This window comes from Talpa occidentalis, unplaced genomic scaffold (assembly GCF_014898055.3).
Source record: "Talpa occidentalis isolate TD23 unplaced genomic scaffold, MPIMG_talOcc4v2.1 talOcc4.5, whole genome shotgun sequence".
Lineage (NCBI taxonomy): Eukaryota > Metazoa > Chordata > Mammalia > Eulipotyphla > Talpidae > Talpa > Talpa occidentalis.
Window position 1 is genome coordinate 69,159,541 of NW_023604861.1, and position 24,662 is coordinate 69,184,202.

The 24,662-nt window shown below is 36.7% G+C and overlaps 1 protein-coding gene across 1 annotated transcript in view; it reads right to left on the reverse strand.

The window, feature by feature from the left end:
- RTN4 (reticulon 4) overlaps window positions 1–24,662 on the reverse strand; it is a 69,279-nt gene that overhangs the window by 2,502 nt on the left and 42,115 nt on the right. Inside the window, 3 exon segments of the mRNA XM_037527415.2 lie at window positions 25–94; window positions 7,632–7,770; window positions 11,688–11,895. Coding sequence (XP_037383312.1) covers window positions 25–94; window positions 7,632–7,770; window positions 11,688–11,895 — 417 coding nt within the window.

Below are 24,662 nucleotides of genomic sequence, written 5' to 3' on the forward strand. Positions count from 1 at the left end.
ATTCCGCAGGTTTTGCAGACTCACCCAAAATCAGCAGAGTCAGACCATTGAACAAGGCACCAACATAGGTAAATATCCACATCAACACTGCAAACTATAAGAAAATAATGTTAGCTTAATGAAAACAAAGTTTTCTTGTAAAGATTTCAAATAAAAGCCTCCCATTTACATGCTAACTTATTAGACATAGTCCTTGGAGATTTGGTAAAGTATATATCTCCCTTTAAGTCACCATCTTCGACCAGTATTTCAGACAATAGATTAGATCCATTTTCTCTAGACTGCGCTACCAAGTAGTTGATATTTTCTCTGACATTAGAAAATACGGCAATGGTACATCCTCCCCACCCCCTGCTCTAACAGCACCTTGCTTTTAGATGGGAAGGCTGACTACAAAACTGATTTTAAAGTACTAACAGCATCTTTAACAGTCCTTATATATAAGTTGAGTAATTTGGACATTAAAATCTCAAATAGCTAAATAGCAACAAGAAGACAGTACTTATTAAGGAGACTAGGTTTCAGGTACTAGTTATCACCTCTAGAATTTTACTAAGGATCAGAGCACTGTCTATTGTACCATGTTTTAACAACCATAGTTAACTCTGGAATGAGGATTTCTCAGGCTTTTATAGCTATGATTAAAACTGATCATTATTCTGAATACAGTTTTGTATTCCATTAATGCCAGCACTGTTTTAAATGCTTTAAAAATATAAACTCACTGATTCTTTTTAACTTCATGCGGTAAGTGCAATTATTACCACGGCAGATGCAGACAATAGAGAATAAAAGCAGGGATCGAAAAACTGCTTTTAGTAAACATAGTAGGTTTTGTGGGCCACTTAGAATGTCATATTATCCTTTTTGTTATACCTGAATACCATCCTTTACAGATCATTCTGAGCTCCCAGGCTGTACAAAAAGAGGCCATGAGCTCAACAGGCAGTAGTCTGCTGCCCCTTATCTAAACCTTAGCTCTCTCCACAAATTCATTCTTTCAGTAAACTCAGAACACCTTCATTACTGATTAATATCCAGCTTACAGCAGAAATTCAAACCCTAGCAAGCATGTTTACTGCAAATCAGGAAGACACTTGGAATTCTTCCACCAACTGTCAGTTCTACAAATAGCAACACTTGGGTTAACCTGCAACTGAATTTAATGTTCAAGTGAATAAATGCCAAGCATAACACTGGCCAACTGAAAAAAATCAAAATTTAAATGCTGCACTGGTCTTAGCAATCACTTGAGCACCACTGGTAAAAAGAACTGAAGCATGACTGCAGTCAGGAAGTCTTTCCCGCTGCTTTTACAGACCTCTGCTGCAGAACTAAATATAGCCTTCACTCGAGCAGTTAACTATAGAGCAGCAGAGCTCTTTTCACCTACCACATCCACAAGTCTAAAGGGAAGAGTCAACCTTCCACATTTTAGAATAAATGGCTTTAACAACAGACACCCTTACCCATGACACAAAATTCAGATGTTCACATACACACACGTTAAAAATAAGTCCTAATTTGGTCATTAAGTCACTAATAACAAGGTCTCACTCCAGAACCACAAGGAAAGCCCAAAACTTCACACGGGGCCACCTGAGGGTCAAATATCACTGGGAGGACACACCTAAAAGCTGTCTTTATCCAGACAAAGGTTAAGAACTTCAAGTGCCATAAATATCCCAGGAGAGGCTGGATGAGGCCTGAGGTATACAGACAGAAATACCTCAAGTGGGCACCCACAACCCAGCTTGCAGCTGTTGCCATGGAATATTTCAGGCCAATCACATTCTCCTAATTTTAAGGGAAACCAGAATTCACATCCCTATGTGCTATCACAGAGTTTTTAGATGTTACAACAAAGTCTGGATATGATGCAGCAGTCTGGAGAAAATTTAACACTTTCAGTACCCAAAACAAAACACTGGGGACAAGGGCTTACAGAAAACACACATCAGAAGAGCAAGGGGTTGCAGTGAGAACTAGCAGCTACCAATTGCACTGCTGGAACTGCTATGTAGTAACAATAGCAGCAACTCACATATTCTTGAAAATACATTAGGTCAGTTAAAACTCATCCTAAATCCAAATTAAATACCACTATCCACAAAGAAGTGGGAAACCAAGATACAGAAAGATTAAGCCAATAGGCAGAAGTCAGTGATCTCAGATAGATTTACTTGACTCCAGAACCTGCTCTGCTATAAAACCACCTACAGAGTAACCATTATTACCGTGAACTTATCACGAATGTGCATGCTACCATAAGAGGCAGAAAAAGGTCACTGAACACTTTAAAGAAGCCAACAGGCAGCTCTTGTTGTGCAACTAAAATTCCATGTTACTCCATGGTGAATAGTTTACCACATTACAGCTGATGCATATTTAACCAAGTCAAAGTTCACCTCTGTGGGCAACAATGAGGTTGGAGGAATGAAGCCACAGTGCAAATAAGGCCTCATAAATACTGAAAAAATGGCCAGGGCCATGTCTTGTCTTTCTTCCAGGGAAACAAGGCTATTAAATTTATCTCTGTATCATAGATATCTCATTAAAAAACTCGGCAGAATTTTATTAGATGTCTCACCTCCGGGTGGGGATGCATTTTTTTGGAAAATGAAGGAAGGATGCTTAACAGAATTTCAGAAATTACTTTGGCAATACTGACACTTTCAAATTTTTTTCTGCATTGTCTGCATTTCAAATTTCATCTTTTAAAAAACATCTTCAGTCTCAGGCATTAGTATCACTTTGACTGTTTCTCCTTTTTCTCTAGCCTACTTCCCTTTTATTTTTTCTGTGAGACAAAGCCAGAAAGGAAACTGTCAAAATGCGCATGTTAATTAACTGCCTAAGAGCCCCTTAACGTTCTTTTGGGTCACCCATTTCTAGAGTTCAGGCCTTTTTTGGCTCAATTTCAGATGTAAGACTGAATCCTGGAACATTAGGGTTGCCTGATCAGGCTGCCACGGCTAGAAATTTTCTTGGAAGCAATACTAACAGAGAACTGTCACATAGAATCTCGTCTTTATCATCCAACACCCCATTACAGAAAAATGAGAGACTTCTCCTAAATGTGTGGTCTTAGTTTGTAGTATGTAAAATCACTAAGCTTCTTAAATTTGAGGTTTCAGAAGGCAAGAACCCTCTAATAAATCTAAGAGTAACTCAGGAAGCTCCAAAGTTGAGGAGGAATTTTCACAGGCTTTTCTTTTTTCAGTGAGGGTGGGGAGACAGGCACCCAGAACAGAAACTATAGGCCGGGGTTCATAACTTAATACCCAACTTTTAATAACAGTGATTCTTGCAGGCATTATCTCCAGAAAAATCCTATCAGAATTTGAGAGGATGGGACCACCACACCCACTATCAGTAAATTTCGCCATTCGCTGGTGGTCCCAAAAGCAGTCAAGGTTGAGAATCAACTTTTAAAACAGGAAACGTCCCTTACATAGGAAGTTAATCACGGGGACAGAATTATACCTAACTAGCTGGTTAGTTCAACTATCTTATACTTGTCTTCTGGTGGTAAAGTTATTTAAAATAAACAAGGTAGGCAGATACTATACTAGGTTAAGGTGTCCAATCTCTGACTTCTCTGATCTGAGACTAATAAACTACAAGCACCGGAATTTCCAAGACAGGGACGCAGACAGAGCCTTCTCAACTCGACGCCACTAGAGAACATGCCTCCTTTACTTCCTTCCACTCCTCCTCCTCCACCTTCTGACAGTCAGTGGTACAACCCACTTTAAGAAATAATATAACCTTTAAAATAACTGTTCAAAACATTTGGCTACAATGAAGTTTTATACTAATATCTGAAATAAACGGTACTGAATAGAACTAGAAATAATCTGTCAGTGTTTTTGCCTATTAATATTTGACACAAATTATTACTCAAAGCTATGGACATCTGTAATACTTTCCAGGATTTAGACGATCACAGAAAACTGCAAAAGGTGCAAAACAAATGTGTAACAATTTGAAAGGATAAATCTGCAGAACTTTAAAAATATTCAGTTTATGTAAGTAAATTTGTTATAGTTAGAGAAATATTTTATAAATAAAAAATAAGAATGTCTTATTTTTATTTGTCCAAGTCAGCTACCAAAAAGAGATGAGACCTAGAACCAGGCACATATATTTAAAAAAAAAAAAAAAAGAGAGAGAGAGAGAAAAGGTTTAACTGAAGCTCCCCCATATAGCAGAACAAGATTTATCAAGAAAGATCCTTCATGTATATTGAGTTATATACAAAAACTTCATACCTATCACCTTACTTTGGCCACAAAAAATTTTGCAAATTTAACTACTAAGTCATTCTATGTGTTAATAATCTGAAGCAACTATACTTATTTGGAGCCCTGAATGTATCGCCTTCTGTGGACATCAACAAGCAGCTTACCCTGACCTCTGACCTTAAAACAACTACTTGGGGAAACCATGCACGTAAGTTTTTATCTTTAATTTTTTTCTTTTCAAAACTACTGCTAACCCTTAAGGAGAAAAAATATTTCCTATTTCCTAATGGAAGTCTTTGTATTCAATATTCAGAAATAATATTTGAAAAATATAAGAAAACATAGTAAAAGTAAAGTGTTCCAGGAGGTATCTATGTGTCATTTTGGTTCTTTCCAATTAGCAGTTACTTATGGGCATGAAGTAAGGGGCCTCCCTGGTGGCGCAAGGGGTTAAGACGCAACCTATGAAGCTATCTGCAGCCACTGCAACTTGTGCTTGATCCCCAGTCAGCGAGCTATCCACATGGCACAGCCGACCTCTCCTGACTCACCCACTGCTCCCCTCAGCAGTGTATTTCAGTCACTCTGCCTGTTCTGTACCCCTCTGTCTCTGGTGAATCCTCTCACCCCTGTTTCACCTCTGGCCTGTGCCCCAGTTCTTATATGCATAAATAAATCTTAAAAAAAAAAAGTTAATCAAGTTCAATTTCTGTCATTTATTCTTTTTCATCAACATAATTGCTTCAAAGGAAAAAAAAAACCCTAAGATAATTTTCAAAAGAAGTCTTACAAGATTTAACAGAAAACTTTTAATTTACCTCATTGTAGGGTAAGGAAAAAGTGTCAGGCTTTTCTGCCCTCCCGCCATTAGGATAGATGAGGGAACCCTGTGGTCCTGAATGCATGCCTGATGGCGGGCCCCTGAAGTGGGTACACCTGGGCTGAGAGACTGAGTTTATAAGGGCGGCTTCACGGGGACACCAGCAGAAGCCAAGAACGAACAGAGCCGAGAGAAGCAGAGAGAACACCAGAGAGCCCAGAGAGAGTGAGGGTTTGCTGGGGGCTGGGAGGACTGCCAGCCTCCTGGCCCCCCATCACCCCTGCCAGCCATATGCCTGGTAAATCTAAATAAAAGACCTGCAAAAGCCACTGAGGACTCTGACTCCTCCTTTACCTGGTCTGCTGGATCAGAAAACCTGCTCAGTGGCCTGTCTTGTCCATACACTCATGAAAGTAATTTATTAATAAAATTTCCTCATACTCTATATTCAAATATTTATGTAAAATAGGTTCAAAAGGACTTTAAAGTATTTAATCAGGCCTCTAACATTTTTCATATTCCTCTAACATTTGCAAATATTCTGACAGCTTACAGAGGGCTATATGTAAATAACAATAAACTGACGAAAGTTTTACTTGGATTAAAGATAGTAGAAGCTTTAAATTCAAATTTCTAAACTTTGGACCATAGTACATCATTCTCATCAATTTTTTGTTTTCTAATATATTTGCTGGGCCTCCCTGGTGGCGCAGCGGTTGAGCGCTGGGCTGCAAAGCTGCCCGCAGCCTCTGCAGCACTGGTTTGATACGTGGCCGCTGGCGAGGGTCCCACATGGCGCGCAGACCTCTCCTGCCGCCCACTGCTTCCCTCAGCAGTGTATTTCACTCAGTCTGCCTGTTCTGTTCCCCGCTCTGGCGAATTCTCTCACCCTCCCGCGCTTCTGACTGTAACCAGTGCTTGTATAAATAAATAAATAAATCTTTTAAAAAGTAAATTTGCTCAGGAATGCATCTTCTCTCAAGAAAAATGTTACATTACAGGCATACACAGTTGCCTTCACTGCTACACCATGTAAACATGAAGAATGACTTTTGGACTATGTCAGCTACAATTTTTACTAAGTCTATAAAACAACTCTCTCCTCTATCAAGCTTCATGGTGCCTTTGTTTGAAGTCGCCTTCACACACACCAATATTTGACTACTAAATCCAGATACAGCCCTTTACTGTTTGAACCTCTGTCACTATTTACACAGTTTTTTTTCCTCAATCGGTACTCACAGACCCTTCATCTTAGACTGCGCTAGCACCCTCTCAATGAGTGTCACGCATGTTCTACAAGTTATACATAGCAAGTATAACTTCTCTGTAAAGATTGGTTTGGAAGTGGTTTCTTCTAGGATCTATATGTACAAGATTGTACTTCACTTATTCCAAAAAATTTGTACTTATTGTCGTACTTATTCCAAAATATTTTCATTTGTTCTCATTTGAAACCAATTAAACATCCCAAATAGCGTAATCATGCTCTTTATATTTTTAATTTAAGACACTAGATGCAAGCACTTTATACAAAAGACATAATAAAATGAAACTAAATTATATGTACTGTTAATATTATCCAAGTCTTAACCTGCGAGAAGCACACAGCTGAAAATGATGTCCATCTATTGGCTTAATAAGACTAAGATGTTTGTTATAAGTATTTTGAGCATTTAAACCTCTTCTGACTAGTTTAGAAATAATTTCACTGAGTCTAAATACCCAACCATCCTATTGCTATCATATCCTCTGCTTGCATAATAAACTGCAAATTAGTACCTACCTTTTGGAAAAGAAAAAATTGTAATTACCACCATACTACATTTCTTAATATCTTACATTGGAAATGAGTCTGTGTTAATAAGCAGAATCACTGGATCCACCACACAAAACACAAACAGCAAGATCTATGTAAGGGAAAAGCACTTAAGTCCCAGTACTTAGGGTTCAAGTTACATGACCACTTTAGTGCTTGCTCTGGGTCATTCTGAACTTGGAGAGAATTTATGTACAAGGTGAGACTCTTAACAGCTGCCAGGTAGCACAATCCAAAAACTAAAGAAAAATTTCCAGTGATTACCAATTCAAGATTAGTTGAGATGTTTCTGAATATTAAAGTTTTTCCATAATAAACATTCCAAGAAAGAGTTCAAGATATGAAATAGCTTATATGCAAATGAATCACACCCATGGTAAGAAATTAAGTAGCAGACACTATAACAAAGAGAAGCAGATTAAATCGATCATACCTAGTATTAAATCTATCATATAATCGCTATTCTTAAAATGAAAATCTCCTTTAATTTCCTCTTCTGTTTAATCCTTATGTTTTCCAAAAGGAAGAATTTATAATGTTTTGCTTTTAAAGGAATAGTACTTTTCTCCATTTTAAATATTCAGATTCTAAATTTTATTTATTTTTTTTTAGATTCTAAATTTTAAATGACAAATTTATAGTAACATGATTTCATCTAATTATTTACTTGAATATGGACAAACAGAATTTTCACTCAACTCCTTTCACTTTAAATCTGGGGTATGTTAAAAATAAACAAACTTACCTTCAGAGAATCAACTAAATCATCAACTAAGAAGAGTCGTCTCAGTTCTTTTATTGTGCAGTTCACGTGACCGAGAGCAGAATTACTGTATTTCTGAACTAAGTCCTCAGATATAGCCACTTCAGATTCCAAGTATGCCCTAGAAAACAAAACATATCAGAACTGTCACGTATAGCAATGATTTTTCCCTAGATGTTTGTCCATTAGCAATTATATATCTGTGAAAGAAGATATTAATAAAACGTTTTACTATAAAGCTTATTGTTTCCAATTAAGCACAATGTAGAAAATCACATTGTAAACACAATGTATTTCATTAATATGCCCTGTCAATTAGTTGACTTAGAAAACAGTATACATTTTGAAGAAAGATTGATCTGAGATCGAATTTTAAATTCTGCCACTTATTTGTGTACCTTTATTAGTTAGTGTTCCTTCTAAACCTCAGTTTCCTCATTTATAAAATGCAGATTATCAGGAGAATTCAAGAGTTAAAATACTTAAAACAATCAGGCATAACAAAGCACTCAATAAAATGCTGGTAATTATTATGGGTTTGGTTTTTTTGCTTTTTTAAAGATTTATTTATTTATTTATTTATGTAAGCACTGGGTACAGTCAGAAGTGCAGGAGGGTGAGAGAATTCACCAGAGCCAGAGTGGGGAACAGAACAGGCAGAGTAACGAAGTACACTGCTGAGGGGAGCAGCGGGAGCGGTCTGTGCGCCATGTGGGACCCTCACCGAGGGCTAGGGATTGAACCAACACTGCAGAGGCTGCAGGCAGCTTCGCAGCCCAGCACTCAACCGCTGCGCCACCAGGGGAGGCTCATTATGGGTTTGTTTTTTTTCCTTCAGGTTCACATTATTTTGTCTAATCATTTTTCTAACAAAGATCCCATTCATTTCCAAAATATTACACTCTCTCAGCCTTGTCTTCAGCACTGCCCAATAATATGTCAAGCCCCAGATTGTGAAATTGCTGCTAAAAGGATAGTGGCAATCCCAATAAAAGACAATAGTCCCTTCCCTTTGGATGCCAAAAATCTATACTAAAATAGCTTAGAATTGTTAAATTTAAGAAGACAACTGTAATGGAGGGAAGAAGGACAAAACGGGGGAATGGAGTCAAGTCTGCAGGAATGCAAGGAGTTGCTTCACTTATTACTATTTCAATGACGCCATTTTATCTGGGCAGAGTAGAAACAAATCACAAATGCTCAGCATTATCTGTTATCTGCTGAAAGTAGTATCTTACCCAGTCACTCATGTCAGTAGACACAGTTACTTACAGTGGAAATAACAATCCCCCCTTGTTTCATTATTCTACCTTTGCAATTTGCGTCAAATATCTCTCTTCGTCTTTTTAATATATTGTTCTATGACCCCAGTTTAAGTACTCATTATTTACAAACTGGAATATTTTATTTGTGTTCAAAACAATCTCCAATCTTTCTGCATCCTAATCCATTCTCTCAGCCAATGACAGATTACATTATTTGAGCTAGACAGTACTATTTAGGTTGAACTCAGGTGGTAGTCAGAAGGCCAGCTACTAATTGGCTATATAACCTTGCAAAGGGCATTTCATTTTTATGGGTCATTAAAAACTGGATTTCTCAAATGTAAAATTAGACAAATATACTTTCTTAAATCCTTTTAGGTTCAAACATTGGGCATTCTATGGTTCCCACTTTTCAACCAATTGTCCTACATCTTTCCTACCCTTTTCCCACTATTCACTATGCTGCAGTCAAAAATGGGCCATTTTAAAAATTTTTAAATTTTAATGCCTGTAATTCACCAATTTCTCTAATCCACAATGTTCTCCTCTTACTCTACTGATAGCACATCTAGTCTGCTAGCCCCACCTCAAATCCCACCCAATGCAAAGCCTCTTTCTGATATTCTCTTCCCGAAGACCTTACTATGTAACTCTGACGACACTTTCGTTTGTATTATTCTTTTAGTATTAGGATAGTTATATATTTTTGATACTGCAGTATAGACTGCTAAGGACCAGGAATCTATCTTCACTGCCACAATGATCTCCCACACAGTAAGACAACTGTTATTTATTAACCAACTATGTTACAAATTAAAAATATTCAAAGATTCATATCTACACTTAAATCAGCAATTACTTATGCAGCTTTGAGAAATGCAGGAAAGTGGCTTGAACTTTAGCTTGTTTACCGCCTCTTTGTACCACTACTTTTGTTCTTACTGAAGACAAGCTGGCCAGTGGGCATGAAAAGCAGCAATCCCTCCTTCCCCCCCAATCAATGTCCTGTGGGTAGTTACGAAACTTCAACTGGCTCTTATGTGATTTCAATGCAATGCCAAACACTATTTGTCACTCTTTTCCAACGACCATAGGTATTAGATATTAATGGTATTGTAACAGGGTGGTCCCCAGGAAAGGGGGAGGTTCCCTGTCCCATCCAAGGGAGGGTGGAGCTGAGCAGGAAGAGGAGAAGCTGCAGAAGAGACGGAGGAAAGAAGCAGGATGGAGCCAGAAGGAGACCTGGAGGAGGCGCATGGAGCCTAGAGACACGTGAAGAAACTGCGCTTGTCTTTTGGTCGTGGACTGGGTGACACAGATGTGGGTGAGACCCATGGGGAGGGGACAATGGCAGCTTTTATCTTGATGTTGATTTTGCTCTTTTCCTTCCGGGCTTGTCCGGTTGTTTGTGACCCTTTTCTGTGGGTCCCCACTGGAAGATGCTTTAGACTTGTGGCAGGCTTTGGGGCCTTGCTCTGGGCCGATCCCATTTGGATGGACTTTTACCCACGAGGGGATGGGTAACTTTGGGTGCTTGATTTAGAAACTAGATTCTTTGCCTTACCTGTATTGTTTCCTAGTTTTATTAAAGATCCTTTTCATTAAAGTCTCCTATGTTTTGTGTTGATGCGGCGGATGACAAAACCCATTTAGAATAGGCAGGTTTGCGGGGTTTTGGGATGCCCTTCTCCCTGTCCTATAACAGTATGATATCATCCTCACCTGTGTGACTGGAGAACTAGGAAAAACTGGCATGTTTGCTGAATTTACTTTATAACTATAAAAGGCCTATAAAAGGCATTCAATAAATATTCTTTCCCCCAAAACTTAGATAGCTGCATTACTTCATCAATACATTGAGAAAAGCTGAGAAAAACAAATGGCAAATAATTTAGTAGCGCTCCTTATGAAGGTGTGAAAATCAATTAAGTTTACCCATTACTATCAACTGGATAATACACAGTTATGTACTTATTCATGCCACATAGGTACATGCCTTGCCAAAAGTTTTTAAACATTCACCATCTATTTTGGGGAAAAAATTATATCAGTAGATAAAATATAGAACATTTCAAGCTATAGTTAGTGCAACAGGAAATGAGTGCTCAGATAATTCTGAGCCAGTAATAGGGACACATTCTTCAAAGACAGAGGTCTTAAAATAAAAAACAGAACCAAATAGAAGTGTAATAGATTAGAGCAATGGGGGAAACTAAAAAGGCAGCATAAAAGTGGACACAAAATCCAAGAAGGGATGAGAGACAAGACAGACTATATTTGGACTTCATCCAAAAAATATGATAAAAGCGGTACCTGATAAAAATTAATCTGACAATATCTAAAAGAACTGAAGTAATCTTAGGTAACAGAAGGCAATTTCCTACTGAGAGAAATTAACATGTTTGAGAAAAAGTTCACTTAAAGACACGTCATGGGTTGAGGGGAAGTGACTAGTGACTGCTAATAGGTACACAGTGTCTCTTTGCTGTGATGAAAATGTCTGAAATTAGATAATCTACACCTACTTCTATTATATAGATATTCTAAACAAGTAGTAGAGTTAGGCTGTTGATACATAAACCCAATCTTTTTTACCCTGAGCCTATGGCATGATCTTTGCAACATCTCAAAAGCATTCGTTCTGGGCAATGTTGTAACAAAAATATGAAATTATCTTAAAGTGCTAATAAATACTCCACAGACAGAATGAAGACTCAATACTAATCCTGTTCATAGCATTGCCAATATATGTCTTGTTTGTCAGACATCTCACCTGAATGGGTGGCCTTCATCTGATTTCTGGATAGCTTGGATCACACCCTTATATATCCTAAAGCTGATAGTCACAGAGAGCAGGGCCAAGGCAATGTAGGCCGTTACACTCACAATGCTGAATACTGTCAGTGAAAGCAGCAGGAATAAGCTGGCACCAAATACAACTCCAGTCTTCTTAATGTCTCTCCAGTAGAGGAGGTCAACAACTAAAAATTTAAAAAGAAGAGATCATAAATTAGAACATTACTTTATCCATTTCAATTTGGCACATTTATATTTTTCCTACATATAAAAATAAGATCTCTATATAAAGTAAAACCAAAACCTAAAATACTAACTTTGTAACCCACACTTTTTTTTAAAGATTTTTATTTATTTATTCATACATACATACATACATACAAACAAACAAGCACTGGGTATAGTCAGAAGCACAAGAGGGTGAGAGAATTCACCAGAGCCATAGCAGGGAACAGAACAGGCAGACGGTCGAAATACGACTGCTGAGGGGAGCAGCGGGCGTGGCAGGAGAGGTCTGTGCACCATGTGGGACCCTCGCTGGCAGCTAGGAATTGAACCAGCGCTGCAGAGGCTGCGGGCAGCTTCACAGCCCAGCGCTCAACCGCTGTGCCACCAGGGGAGGCCCAATTGTAACCCACATTTTAAATCACCTTTCAAACTGTAAACTAGTATGATACCTGCATCTATTCCTATTTACCATTAAGAAGTTTTTCACTTAAAAATCTGTCCTACATGTCCAAATCATTCTGGCTGAATAAGATTATTAATCTCTCAAACCCAACATGGCAGACTTCTAATCCAAAACGAGATTTGTAAAATTCATCCTGCGGAATTTCATCTTTTAAGTCATACAAATGCATGACATATATTCAAATAGAAAAAAAATCTTAACATCCACTCACTAAAATTCAGTGACACAAAATATATTTTAAAATCATTCATTTAAAGGGCCTCCCTGGTGGCGCAGTGGTTGAGCGCAGGGTTGCGAAGCTGCCCGCAGTCTCTGCAGCGCTGGTTTGATCCCCAGCTGCTCACGGCCACCGGAGGAGGGTCCCACGTGGCGCGCAGACCTCTCCTGCCGCCCGCTGCTCCCTGCTCCCCTCAGCAGTGTAGGTCGGTCCTTCTGCCTGCTTTGCTCCCTGCTCTGGATCGGTGAATTCTCTCACCCTCCCGCACTTCTGACTGTATCCAGTGCTTGTATAAATAAATAAATAAATCTTTTTTTTTAAATCATTCATTTAAAAATGCTGAGAAATTTAAATTTTACTAAGAACTATATACATCTTAACAAATGCTTTTAAGAGATCTCTTTGAGAAATTTAACAAATTTATAATCTGGCTATCATTAAAACAAAAATTTCCTACAGAGCAAAAGACAAAAAAAAACCTATCTTTAGATTATCTGAAAAGCTACTTCCCTCAAGGAGTAGATAAATATAACACCACAAAAATTTAGATGTCAAAGAAAAACTGTATGTGTTAAACCGTTATATAATGCTTTATTAATAGTAAGAAATCCAACACCACCTAACTTAGAAAATCTGCCCCTGGCCTGTCATCACAGGGCCACTGCGGGGATCAAATAATCACAGGACTGTGGCCTAAGATCAGGTTATATACAACCCAAGGAGAATTATTGTGCAGTGTGCCAAAGGGCCGTTGTATTCAAAGGCTAAACATAATTCATCACTGTCTGGACTGTGAACAACTGGGAGAAAGGATGGAGGACATGACTATAGTAAAACCAGTATAAATACACTGAAATAGAATTTTAAATACCTGTTACTTTTTTTTTTTTTAAGATCTATTTTTTTATTTATACAAGCACTGGGTACAGTCAGAAGTGCGGGAGGGTGAGAGAATTCACCAGAGCCAGAACTGGAAGCAGAACAGGCAGACTGACGAAATACACTGCTGAGGGGAGCAGCGTGAACGGCAGGAGAGGTCTGTGCGCCATGTGGGACCCTCGCCGGTGGCCAGGGTTGAACAGGCGCTGCAGAGGCTGCAGGCAGCTTCGCAGCCCAGTGCTCAACTGCTGCACCACCGGGGAGGCCCAATACCTTTTAAGATAAACGTGATGGCAAAGAATATTCCCATTTCTGGGAGCTGTGTTGGTCTTGACCCTCAGATCCTCTCAGGTACTAAGGGTATCTCTATATGGAAAATTATGTACATGAACTGTAAAATGTTTGATGTTATGATGAAGTCCTGAATTTCTGTTAGTATATATTACATGGGTGCTAATTATTTTAAATGCTGGGCCTCCCCGGTGGCGCAGCAGTTGAGAGCTGGGTTGCGAGCCTGCAGCCTCTGCAGTGCTGGTTCGATCCCGGCTGCTCCCCGGCCACCGGAGGAGGGTCCCACATGGCGCACAGACCTCTCCGCTGCTCCCCTCAGCAATGTGCTTCGGTCCTTCTGCCTGTTCTGTTCCCCGCTCTGGCTCTGGTGAATTCTCTCACCCTCCCGCACTTCTGACTGTACCCAGTGCTTGTATAAATAAATAAATAAATCTTTAAAAAAAAAAAAATCGACCCTTATTAAAAAAATAAATTTAAAAAAATTAAAAAAAATAAAAAAAAGATATTTTAAATGCCCATCAGTATGCGGCACATAGCAAGAGCAACATTTATCACGATGAGGGAACAGTTATTCCATTCTCCATTCAAACCAAGTTTGACATCATATTTGTGATTTACATGCTAATAGTTTTCTGACATTCAATAAACACTTACAGAGCTGATAACGTCCACGGGAATTAATTAGAAAACCTAAAAATGGAGATACAAACTTTCCTTTAAGGCCAGGTCCAACTCTAAAATACCCCAATTGTAGGAAGATATATAAAAACAATGCCAATAAAGTTATGAAGTAAATACTACATTGTTATAATTCAGGAAAGAAAAAAAAATCTAGAGAATTGTGAAAGAGACAGAAATTGATCTGAGTATTAAGGAATGGGAAGGATTTAGAAAACCTACAAGTACCGACCTAATTATAACTCTTTGCTTGGCAATGGTTCTAATAACTAATGTAGTTTTTAAGGACAAGATACAGTGATAGGGTAAGAAAAGCAATAATAAGATGATGACTATAATATACTTAATAAAGTATATTGCATATAATACATTCTTAATATTATTAGGATTATCTGTTATTTGTTGTTGCTATGAATATAACCACAATCATGATCATCTTTCTTATCCAGTTATTTAAGCACTGAGTATATAAATTAAAAATTAACTTGTAAGTCAATAAATGGTACTGCTGATATACTGTGAACATGATACTTTATAAAACACATGGAAAAGGATTTTAAAACTTATCTAAATGTTCATTACTAAAGTGTAAAAAAAAATTGTTAAAAGAATCAGCAAGTAAGGTACATAATATCTATTTTTATATGAATAAATGCTCCTTTATAAAAAACAGGTCTGGTCTCAAAGTGCTCTAGAACAAGTTTAAAACTACTATTGGTGTTAAGTTAGAATAAATGCAGATACCCTCAATATTCCTCACCATCATTAAAAATTACTCACTAAACCTGATTATGAAATAAATGACCCTAGACTTTAAGAGATATATACAACATAAATTCATGCCTAATCAAATTACCTAACACAACAGTTAGCACCTGAACAGTTTCAATGACTACAAAGGAACTACTTATAATCAATCTATATTCTCTATAGGATGTATATATGGTAAAAGGAACTATCACTAAGATTCAAGAGACATCCTAGTGCTGGTTCTATAATCACGTAATGTTAGCCTCCAATTTCTCTGGACCTCAGTTTTATGATTATTCTTTTTCTTCAGAAACTAACATGCTTCACAATTAGTACAAAAGTACACACACCAGTCCTGCATTCAAATTCCCAATGGGAAGATTCAAATCAGTGAGATTTCATTGCTAAAAGTACCTGTGCCAAATATTTTTAAAACATCGCCTTCCTTGTTAGATATAGATTTTCTTGGAATGCAGAGAGAGAAGCTGAAATATTTTTATTCAAATCTTTGAATAAAATGAAACTTTTGAAATGAATCTTCTAGAAACCTTTTTGTCATGTAGTATTAAAACTTACAGAAAACAAATAAAATTACTGTAATTTTTTAAGCAATTATAAACTATATCATTATAATGATATTGAATTCACAGATTGGGAATTTGAAGGTAACAGTTTGATAGAAGTTTAAAAAACAAGACTGAAAACTACACATTTTTAAAGCTTGATAGATATTTCAGGAGGTTTCCAAGTTGCAGATCTACGTTCCTCAATCTCCACCACTCCCTTTAATTCCCAAGTCAATTATTTACTGGGCATTTCACATTCTGTCAAACAATGTTTGTAGACTGACTATACATTACTGCTTTCAATTACCGAAACCCTTCTGAGGGAAGCTTTTATACAAGAAAGGGAGACCCATATCTTACATGACTGGGCCCTAATCACTTAGTAAATAGTGGACTATGGAATCTAACCCATGTTTCTGAATGATAAAACTCGTATTTTCCATGTATCAGACCAAATTTAAAGCAATGAAAGTGTAACAGCCAATTAATTACTAATGTGAGATGAATCACAAAGGCAAGAAGAAAGTCTAAAATTAATAAGACAGGTTAATGGACAAATTGTAATATAAATACCTCACATAAAATGAAAGGTGAAAAAGAGCTCTATTCCAAAGTACTTGATAGGCATTTTGCCATGGTAGAAAACTATAATCAAATTGAAAGCAACTTTTAAAAATCATGGGACTCTCAGTAAAATTAGAATATAGCGAAAGAATAGCATGTAGCCATCAAAGACAGTGATGTAGATGTACTGTACCACATGAACTCGTTCATGACAGCAGGAAGTTACAAAATGGAAAGGCTATCTACAAAACAGAATTTTCATTAGAGTAGGGTTATATTATAGATAACTTTAACTTGCTTCTTGGTTCCCCTTCTACACCATGTGAAATCAGCCCCCTCCTCCAATGCAAGAAAGAATTACCATTATACTTTAAAAAAAAAAAAAAACTCTTTCTTTTCCTGTTAGATACTTTTTAACACAAGTGCCTTTTCCTAGTTGGCTTATTGGGAAAAGAATATACTATCTGCTAGCTTAGTAAGTATGTGGGTCCAGCAGACAATTTAAAGTTTATAACTAAGTTAATATTTCTGGTATTTTTGGTTAAATCAAGTCAATTTCTCCAAAGGTGATGAATAAGGAATAGTCATGTCTAAGGTCCAGTCTGCAAGTCATATATGCAGTTCATACGTATTGTATGAAAATATGTAAAACAGTTGTTGGAGCTATGCAAAGCAGGTTCTGTGGACCACCCTAGGGATGCCCTCAGAGCACCACACACAGGCCCTTGGAACACTGGAGGAGAAAAGAGAATAACAGAGAAAAGAAAACAAGGTACTGACAATCATACAAAGAACAAAACTAATCTACCTTAGAATAGTAAGGTCTGGGAGGAAATCTACACTGTTACCGAAGTCATTGTATAAGTTAAAGAAGAATTTGTTTTGCAAAGGAATTGACTAGATGGTTAGTGACACTGAAAGGATTAAAAAAATGTTAGTTGCCATCTTAATTGACATTCATAAATATTTTCAGTCTCTAACAATTCCCTTAGGTTAATTTTATGAAAAAATTTTAGAAGATTTAAGTTTATCCAAGATAGTTGTACCTCACTGGGACACAGAATGTTTGTTAACAAAGTTTTATTAAAGCGCTTTCTGATACATATATTAAAATACTACCGGTTTCTAATATTGATTATCAAGAGATTAATATACCCAATTTATACAAGAGAAGGCAGACAATATCCTTATGAATACAGACATAACAGCCCTCAACAAAATGCTAACAAGCTGAATCCAGCAACATATAAAAAGGATATATGCAATGGTCAAATGGTATTTGTCCCAGGAAACAATGTTGGTTCAATTAATATATTCTAATAGAATTAAGGGCAAAACCACAATGATGATAACAGACACAGAAAAGCACGTAACAAAACCCATCACCCTTTAATATTTTTAAACAAAAAAGGGGACTGTCCAAATTGATTCACATTAAATTAAATTTCTCTTTTTGAACAAAAATTCACAAGCCAACTGAGAATTCGTAAGGAAATACAAGAGGATCCAGAATAGATAAAACAAACTTTAAAAAGAACAAAGTTGGAGAACTCACACTTCTTTTTACTATAGCTTCCTACAACGCTATATAGCAATCAAGTCAGTATGGTACCTGCACAGATAGCTCAGTGGAATAAAATTTAGAGTCCAGAAATAAACCCTTCATTTATGGTGAACTGATTTTAAAAAGGGCGCCAAGACAATTCAATGAGGAAGAAAGCATAGTTTTTTCCAACAAATGGTGCTGAGACAAATGAGTGTCCCAACAGCAAGAAGGAAGCTGTACCTACATGTTACATGACATAAAAACATTAACTCAAAATGGAGCTAAGATCTAAAAAGTTTAAATTATACGACCCTTCAAAGAAAAAATATTCATAAATCTTCATGAATTACTAGGATTAAACAATGATTTCTTAGATGACACCAAAAACACAAACGGGGCCTCCCCTGGTGGTGCAGCGGTTGAGCACTGGGCTGCGAAGCTGCCCTCAGTCTCTGCAGCGCCGGTTCAATCCCTGGCCGCCTGCGAGGGTCCCACACGGCGCGCATACCTCTCCTGCCACGCCCACTGCTCCCCTTAGCAGTGTATTTCGTCCATCTGCCTGTTCTGTTCCCTGCTCTGGCTCTGGTGAATTCTCTCACCCTCCCGCACTTCTGACTGTATCCAGTGCTTGTATAAATAAATCTTTAAAAAAAACACACACACACACACAAAGATAAATGGGACTGCAATAAAATTAAAAACTTTTGTTTTCCAAAGAACACCACCAAGGAAGTGGTAAAGAAAACCACAGAATAGGAGAAAAGATTTATAAAAGAAATGCTCATAAGGAATATTTATGTATTCCAGAGATATATATCTCAAGTAAGATCTGGTAAAGCATGTGAGTAGACATTTCTCTGAACAATGTAGGCAAATGACCAACAAACAATGAAAAGATGCTCAGCATAGTCATTAGAAAAGTGCACACCAAAACCAGTCAGATACCACACTTCAGACCCAGAAGGATAGGTAAATCAGTAAGATGAACTATAAAAAGTATTGGCAAGAAGTAATAAAAAAGACTGGAACCCTCTTACACTGCTAGCAGGAATGTAAGATTCAGCCACTGTGAACAACATGGTGAGTCCTCAAGAAGTTTAAAGACAGTTTATCCATGTGGCAACCCAGCAGTTCCACTCCTAGGAATTTCTACCCATAAGACTACAAAACTTTCTTCCCATAAGACTACAAAGCTACCCATAAGTCCACAAAAAAATCTTATTTGCTACTGTTCACAGCAACATTGTTCATAAAATCCTAAAAGAGAAAACAACCCCAAATATTTGTCAACCGATGACTGAATACATAAAATATATTCATACAAAGGGTTATTCTTAGGGAATGAATTACTGATACATGCTACAATGTGGAAGAACCTTAAAACATTATGCTAAGTAAAAGAAGCCAGAAACAAAAGGTAACATGTGTATGATTCTGTTTATAAGAATGCCTAGAAAAAGCAATTTCACAGAGACAGAAAGTAGATGAATAGCTGGGGTGGCGTGCAGATAGGGAGTGACTGCCAATAGGGATTGTTTTTTAAAAGATTTATTTATTTATACAAGAACTGGGGTATAGGCCAGATGTGCGGGAGGGTGAGAGGATTTACCAGAGACAGAACGGGGAACAGAACAGGCAGGCTGATCAGGCAGGCTGATGAAAAACGCTGCTGAGAGGAGCAGCAGGCAAGACAGGAGAGGTCTGCAAAGCCACGTGGGTATCCCCATGGTCTGCAGCGGCTGGGGACAGCGTCACGGCACTGCGCTGGACTGCCTGCGGCCACCAGGGAGGCCCCAATTAGGATTTTTTTAAGAGATGATGAAAATACTCTATAAGTAGACAATGGTGACAGTTGTGCAATTTTGTAAATATACTAACAAATCAATAAACTGTATTATTTTAAAAAGAAATAAAAGGAAACTAAAAAAATTACTTGTTTTAACAAGTTTCTCTGCTGGGTTGTAAGCTCCATAAGATAGCATATTGTTTTACTTATCCACTTTATCCCCAGATCTGAGCAAAGTCTGAACCAAATAAACTGTCAATAAATACAACTAATGAGAATGAATATATACTTTCTGCCAGTTTAAGGCATGCAATGTTTCTTATTCATATTCGAAACATCAAAAAATGTTTATATGCTTAGGATTAACATTTTATTTTAACTACTTTCTGATGTCTACATTTATTAACTAACAAATAGCAATACTTTCACAGTTAACTTAAAAAATAGAAAATATTATTTTACAGGCACATCTTCCTTTACTAGACCTTCCTTGAAGGGATGATGAGTATCTTTACACTCTCATTATCCTTCTTTAGTATTTGCTGCATTGTCCAAATATTAGCCATATTCTTTTTTTTTAAAGATTTATTTTTATTTATTGATACAAGCACTGGGTACAGTCAGAAGTGTGGGAGGGTGAGAGAATTCACCAGAGCCAGAGCGGGGAGCAGAGCAGGCAGAAGGACTGAAGTACACTGCTGAGGGGAGCAGCGGGCGGCAGGAGAGGTCTGCTTGCCATGTGGGACCCTCCTCCGGTGGCCGGGGAGCAGCCAGGGATCAAATCGGTGCTGCAGAGGCTGCAGGCAAGGCAGCTTTGCAACCCAGCGCTCAACCGCTGCCCCACTGGGGAGGCCCTATTCTTAATAATAGAAACATTTTAAAGACTTTTCATTTGAAAATGTCATAAATGGGACCTTGAAAGAAGGTCACCAAAATGCTAATTTTAGATTTCTCTGCAATCACTTTATTAGTTCTTTGAGAGTGCAGAGTTTACTAGACCTATAAATCATACACAGTGTTTTAAACAAATGCTACCTCAATTACAAATGATACAATTTTTTAAAAGGCAGAATTTAATTTTTGAGAAACCATTTATTCCTAAGAAAGCAAAATTTAAACAAAAGGATTGCACAAGGAAGTTTAACTTTTCAGTTCTTTAAAGCCTCTTTCTGTATCTCAGAATGAAGCATTAATTATTCTAAAATAACCTACCGTGGCCTCAACTTTACTTTTATATAGAATGTTCATAATAATGTGAGATTAACAGTACCTTTACTCTTATAGCTGGCAAGGAATGCTTATGGATTACTAAATAATTCTTATCAATTTTTTAAAAATTCTTGTCATTTAGAAAAAGTGATTTACTCTGCTATTTGGCCCATTTTTATTTTTCCCCCCACTTTTTTTTAAATGATGTGAAAAATCTTCATTTTGATTGTGTTTTGTTCAGTGCTTGGAGCAGTAGCATCTTTATCTAATAAGTTTTTTGATTTAAGATCACTGCAGTGTTTTCTTAAAAACAAAACCAAAAAAAAAAAAAAAAAAAAAACTTTTGGCCAATGCAGAGTAAGAAGAGTTGCCTACACTTGATGATAATTTAACTGTCATTTGCCATAAACTGTCACAGCTAAAAATAGTGCCAACACATATGCCTTACCCAAGAGTCAGTCAATTTCTTCTTGCCTCAAATCAAATTCTTACTGAGGCTCTTTCTTGACTAGCCTTAAGTCAGATTTCAATTTTCAAATGTTTTATCTAGGAAAAAAAGCTGAACAAGCTGGCACTAAAAATACTGAGAGGACAGGGAATGGCCAGCCATAAATAGTTACTTCCTAAATCAAGCAAATATTAAGTTCTCTTTAATGAAGTTAAATGGAGAATGAGTAAGGCACTTAAATAGAAAATGAATCAACACATAAAAATCAGAACCTCAAAATTCTAGTCATTCACAATGATAATCCTTGTATTAATCATTACGTTATTTATTAGTAATCACATTCCTTAAATTCTTCCCAACTGGGAGGAAAGTGACTATAATTTAGTACCACACAGTATCCTTTTACCTCCACATAGTAAGCATTCATTTGGTTGGTGAATGATAGTCCAGAAAAAGATCTGTGCCCAACAGAAGTTTAACTCTTTCAGAGAAGACACAGAAAGAAACGAGTTCATTTCTTCTTCCAATTTGCCATGAGTATGACCCTGACTGATCACTTGACCTAGTTTCCCTAGGTGTAAAATTAGAAAAATGAAATCTACCTAAAAAGGAATTAGCTGAGGCTGAAAATTTCATATATGGAAATGCCCTGTGAACTAAACACACCAAATAAATTAGCAGTACCTTAAGAGATAAAGTCAAGCAGTACTAAATGCAATCAATACTAAATGCACTGCTTAACTAAAAAGAGGTGAACTGAACTTCTTATCAGTGAATTTAAGGTTGATGGATACCTAGTATTGCTACAAAAGATCTCAACTGAACACTTGCCAAAGCAGCATCTCTGTCCATTTCCTCTTCCTCTAACTAGAGTTTTAGAAGATACAAACACAATTTCAGGTCCTTGCCTCTTTTATTACTAAATCTTCCCTGCCTTACTGACATTACATTGCTTTGACCAATTTCACCACCACACACCTAAGGGAAAAATATTCTACATAGAACTGGCATAAAATCTGTATTTGCTTTTTATATATTCAACATTTAGTAATTCCCTTTACTTAATAAGGCACTGTGTTGAGTACTTTGTTTATATTATCGCAGGCCACAACACTCTATATGTTGCCTGGCATTTTATATATGAGGCAACTAAAAGCTTAGAAGGTGGATTACATTATACAGGGTTATAGTTTGAAATTCATTCTGAGGATGGTCAATCATACTCCTTCCATCATACTACATTTTGCATTTAAAGGAATATATCAGTATTCAGGTTTGCTTTTTTATCCTACTTGGAGATGTAATGTTTCAACCTTAATTTAAACAACTGGGAAGAGAGAAGCAATCTGCTAACATCATGAACAAACATGTAGACCAATAAATGTCAGTAATATTCAATAACTTAGTTTTATTTTCAAAAGGAAGAGCAATTTATTTTTTATTTTTATATTCCCCATAGAATTGCAACCCCCTGATTTTGACCCCAATCCCTCCTTTCCTCCCCCACCCCCAAAGTGTGTCTCTGGTTCATAGTTGTTTGTTGATTTTGATTTTTTTCTTTCTTATAGTTATTCTTTTTCCTGGTCCCTTATTTAGGTTTTCTAGATTCCTGTTATGAGTGAGACCATCCAGTATTTTTCTTTTTCTTTCTGGCTTATTTCGCTGAGCATGATCCCAGGAAGAGCAATTTAGATAACTTCTAGAAAATAATAACTTGCAATTTAAAGAGAACATGAAACCTTCCTAAGTCAATACTGACATATATATGTGTATATATATATATATATATATATATAGTTGGTATATGGTACATAGAAATGTATACCATTTCTAACCTATAGTACAAATATATTATGTATAATTAAGACAAAAATACCAACCACAATGCACAACTACCAATCTTCCTAATATTGCAAGATTTGATACAGCTAATGTTGTGAATGACTAACAATCCAATAGACATTTCAAAACAGAGTGAAGAACCACTAGGAAAGTCAAAAAACCTTGAACATTTTTTGTAAATGCCAGTACATATGATCCATTGTGGAATTCAACCAGAAAGTGGAAGATCCCATTCTGTACTACTGAACAATTCTGTGGTAAAAATTGCACACCTCAAAAGTCCAAAACCATGATTCATCCTCTGCTCATTGTAAGAACTTACATACAGTGTGACTGCAATCTACATTTTGTAAAGAATTGAAAGTTATTTTCATAGCAGTTGTTTTTTGTTTGTTTCACAATAAAGTCTTAACCAAGTCTTTGCCTCGGCATTATTTGCTATGACGAGTTTACTTCCAAGTCTTTTTTCCCATACTAATAAGCATCTTTACCTAGAAAATGTCTCAGTATGTTCTAGGGAAGTATAAACTACCTATGGTTGTTTGCTACCTTCTAAAGATAATCCAGATTTCTCTGATAGAGAATAACACACCAGCACAGGCTTCATTTATAAAGTCACTAACTTTACCAATTTGCTTAATATCATTTTCAATAACTTTCTTTATTCTAACATTCTATTTCCAGCTTTATAATAAGAGAAAAAATACAGCAGAAAATAATTCTAACTTTCAATTTCTAAACCATGATACTTTTCCATTCATTGGAAAACTCATGTAGCTAGTTCCATTTTCTCTAAGGTAAAGTTAAATACCTTCTCTCTAAGCATGTTATATATACATATTCCAAGCCAATGAGTCTCCATTTCCACACGACCTTTATTAGCACCTTCTGTTGTAAAGGTCATTATTAAAATAAGAACTCTTCCTAGCCTATTACTTCTGATACATTTTGGCAAAATGTAGTATTTATTTTAATTCTTATTGGCATCAAGCATTACAGGAGAAATCAAGTCATAGAAGTGGGAAAATTATAACTCAAAGCAATATTTCCTAAAAACCCAATAGAAAACGTACTGCTCTGTTTAACTCTAGAAACTTGAAGAGCCTAACATAGTAGAATGGGAGAGGAAACTCAAAGCAAATTACTAATACAAAAAAAAGAAAGTGAACTTCTCTAATAGGTTAACTATTTGATAGTTATATTAAAATTCTGATAGCCTTATTTAGCTATCATACACTTGATAGAAATGTTCAGTGAATAAATGACTAACAAAGTAGAGATAATTCTGAATTATCTTAGATTTGGACAGAAAAAAAGACACGAACATATACAAGAAACAACTATAATTCCTCATAGTCTTATGGAAATTTTAGCAAATCTGTAGTCTGAGTAGAAACTCTTAAATCTAATGCAATACCAAACTCAATAGACTTGCATGGGTATCATCAATATTTGATAATCGTATCTTTAAGTTGCTTTGAACTC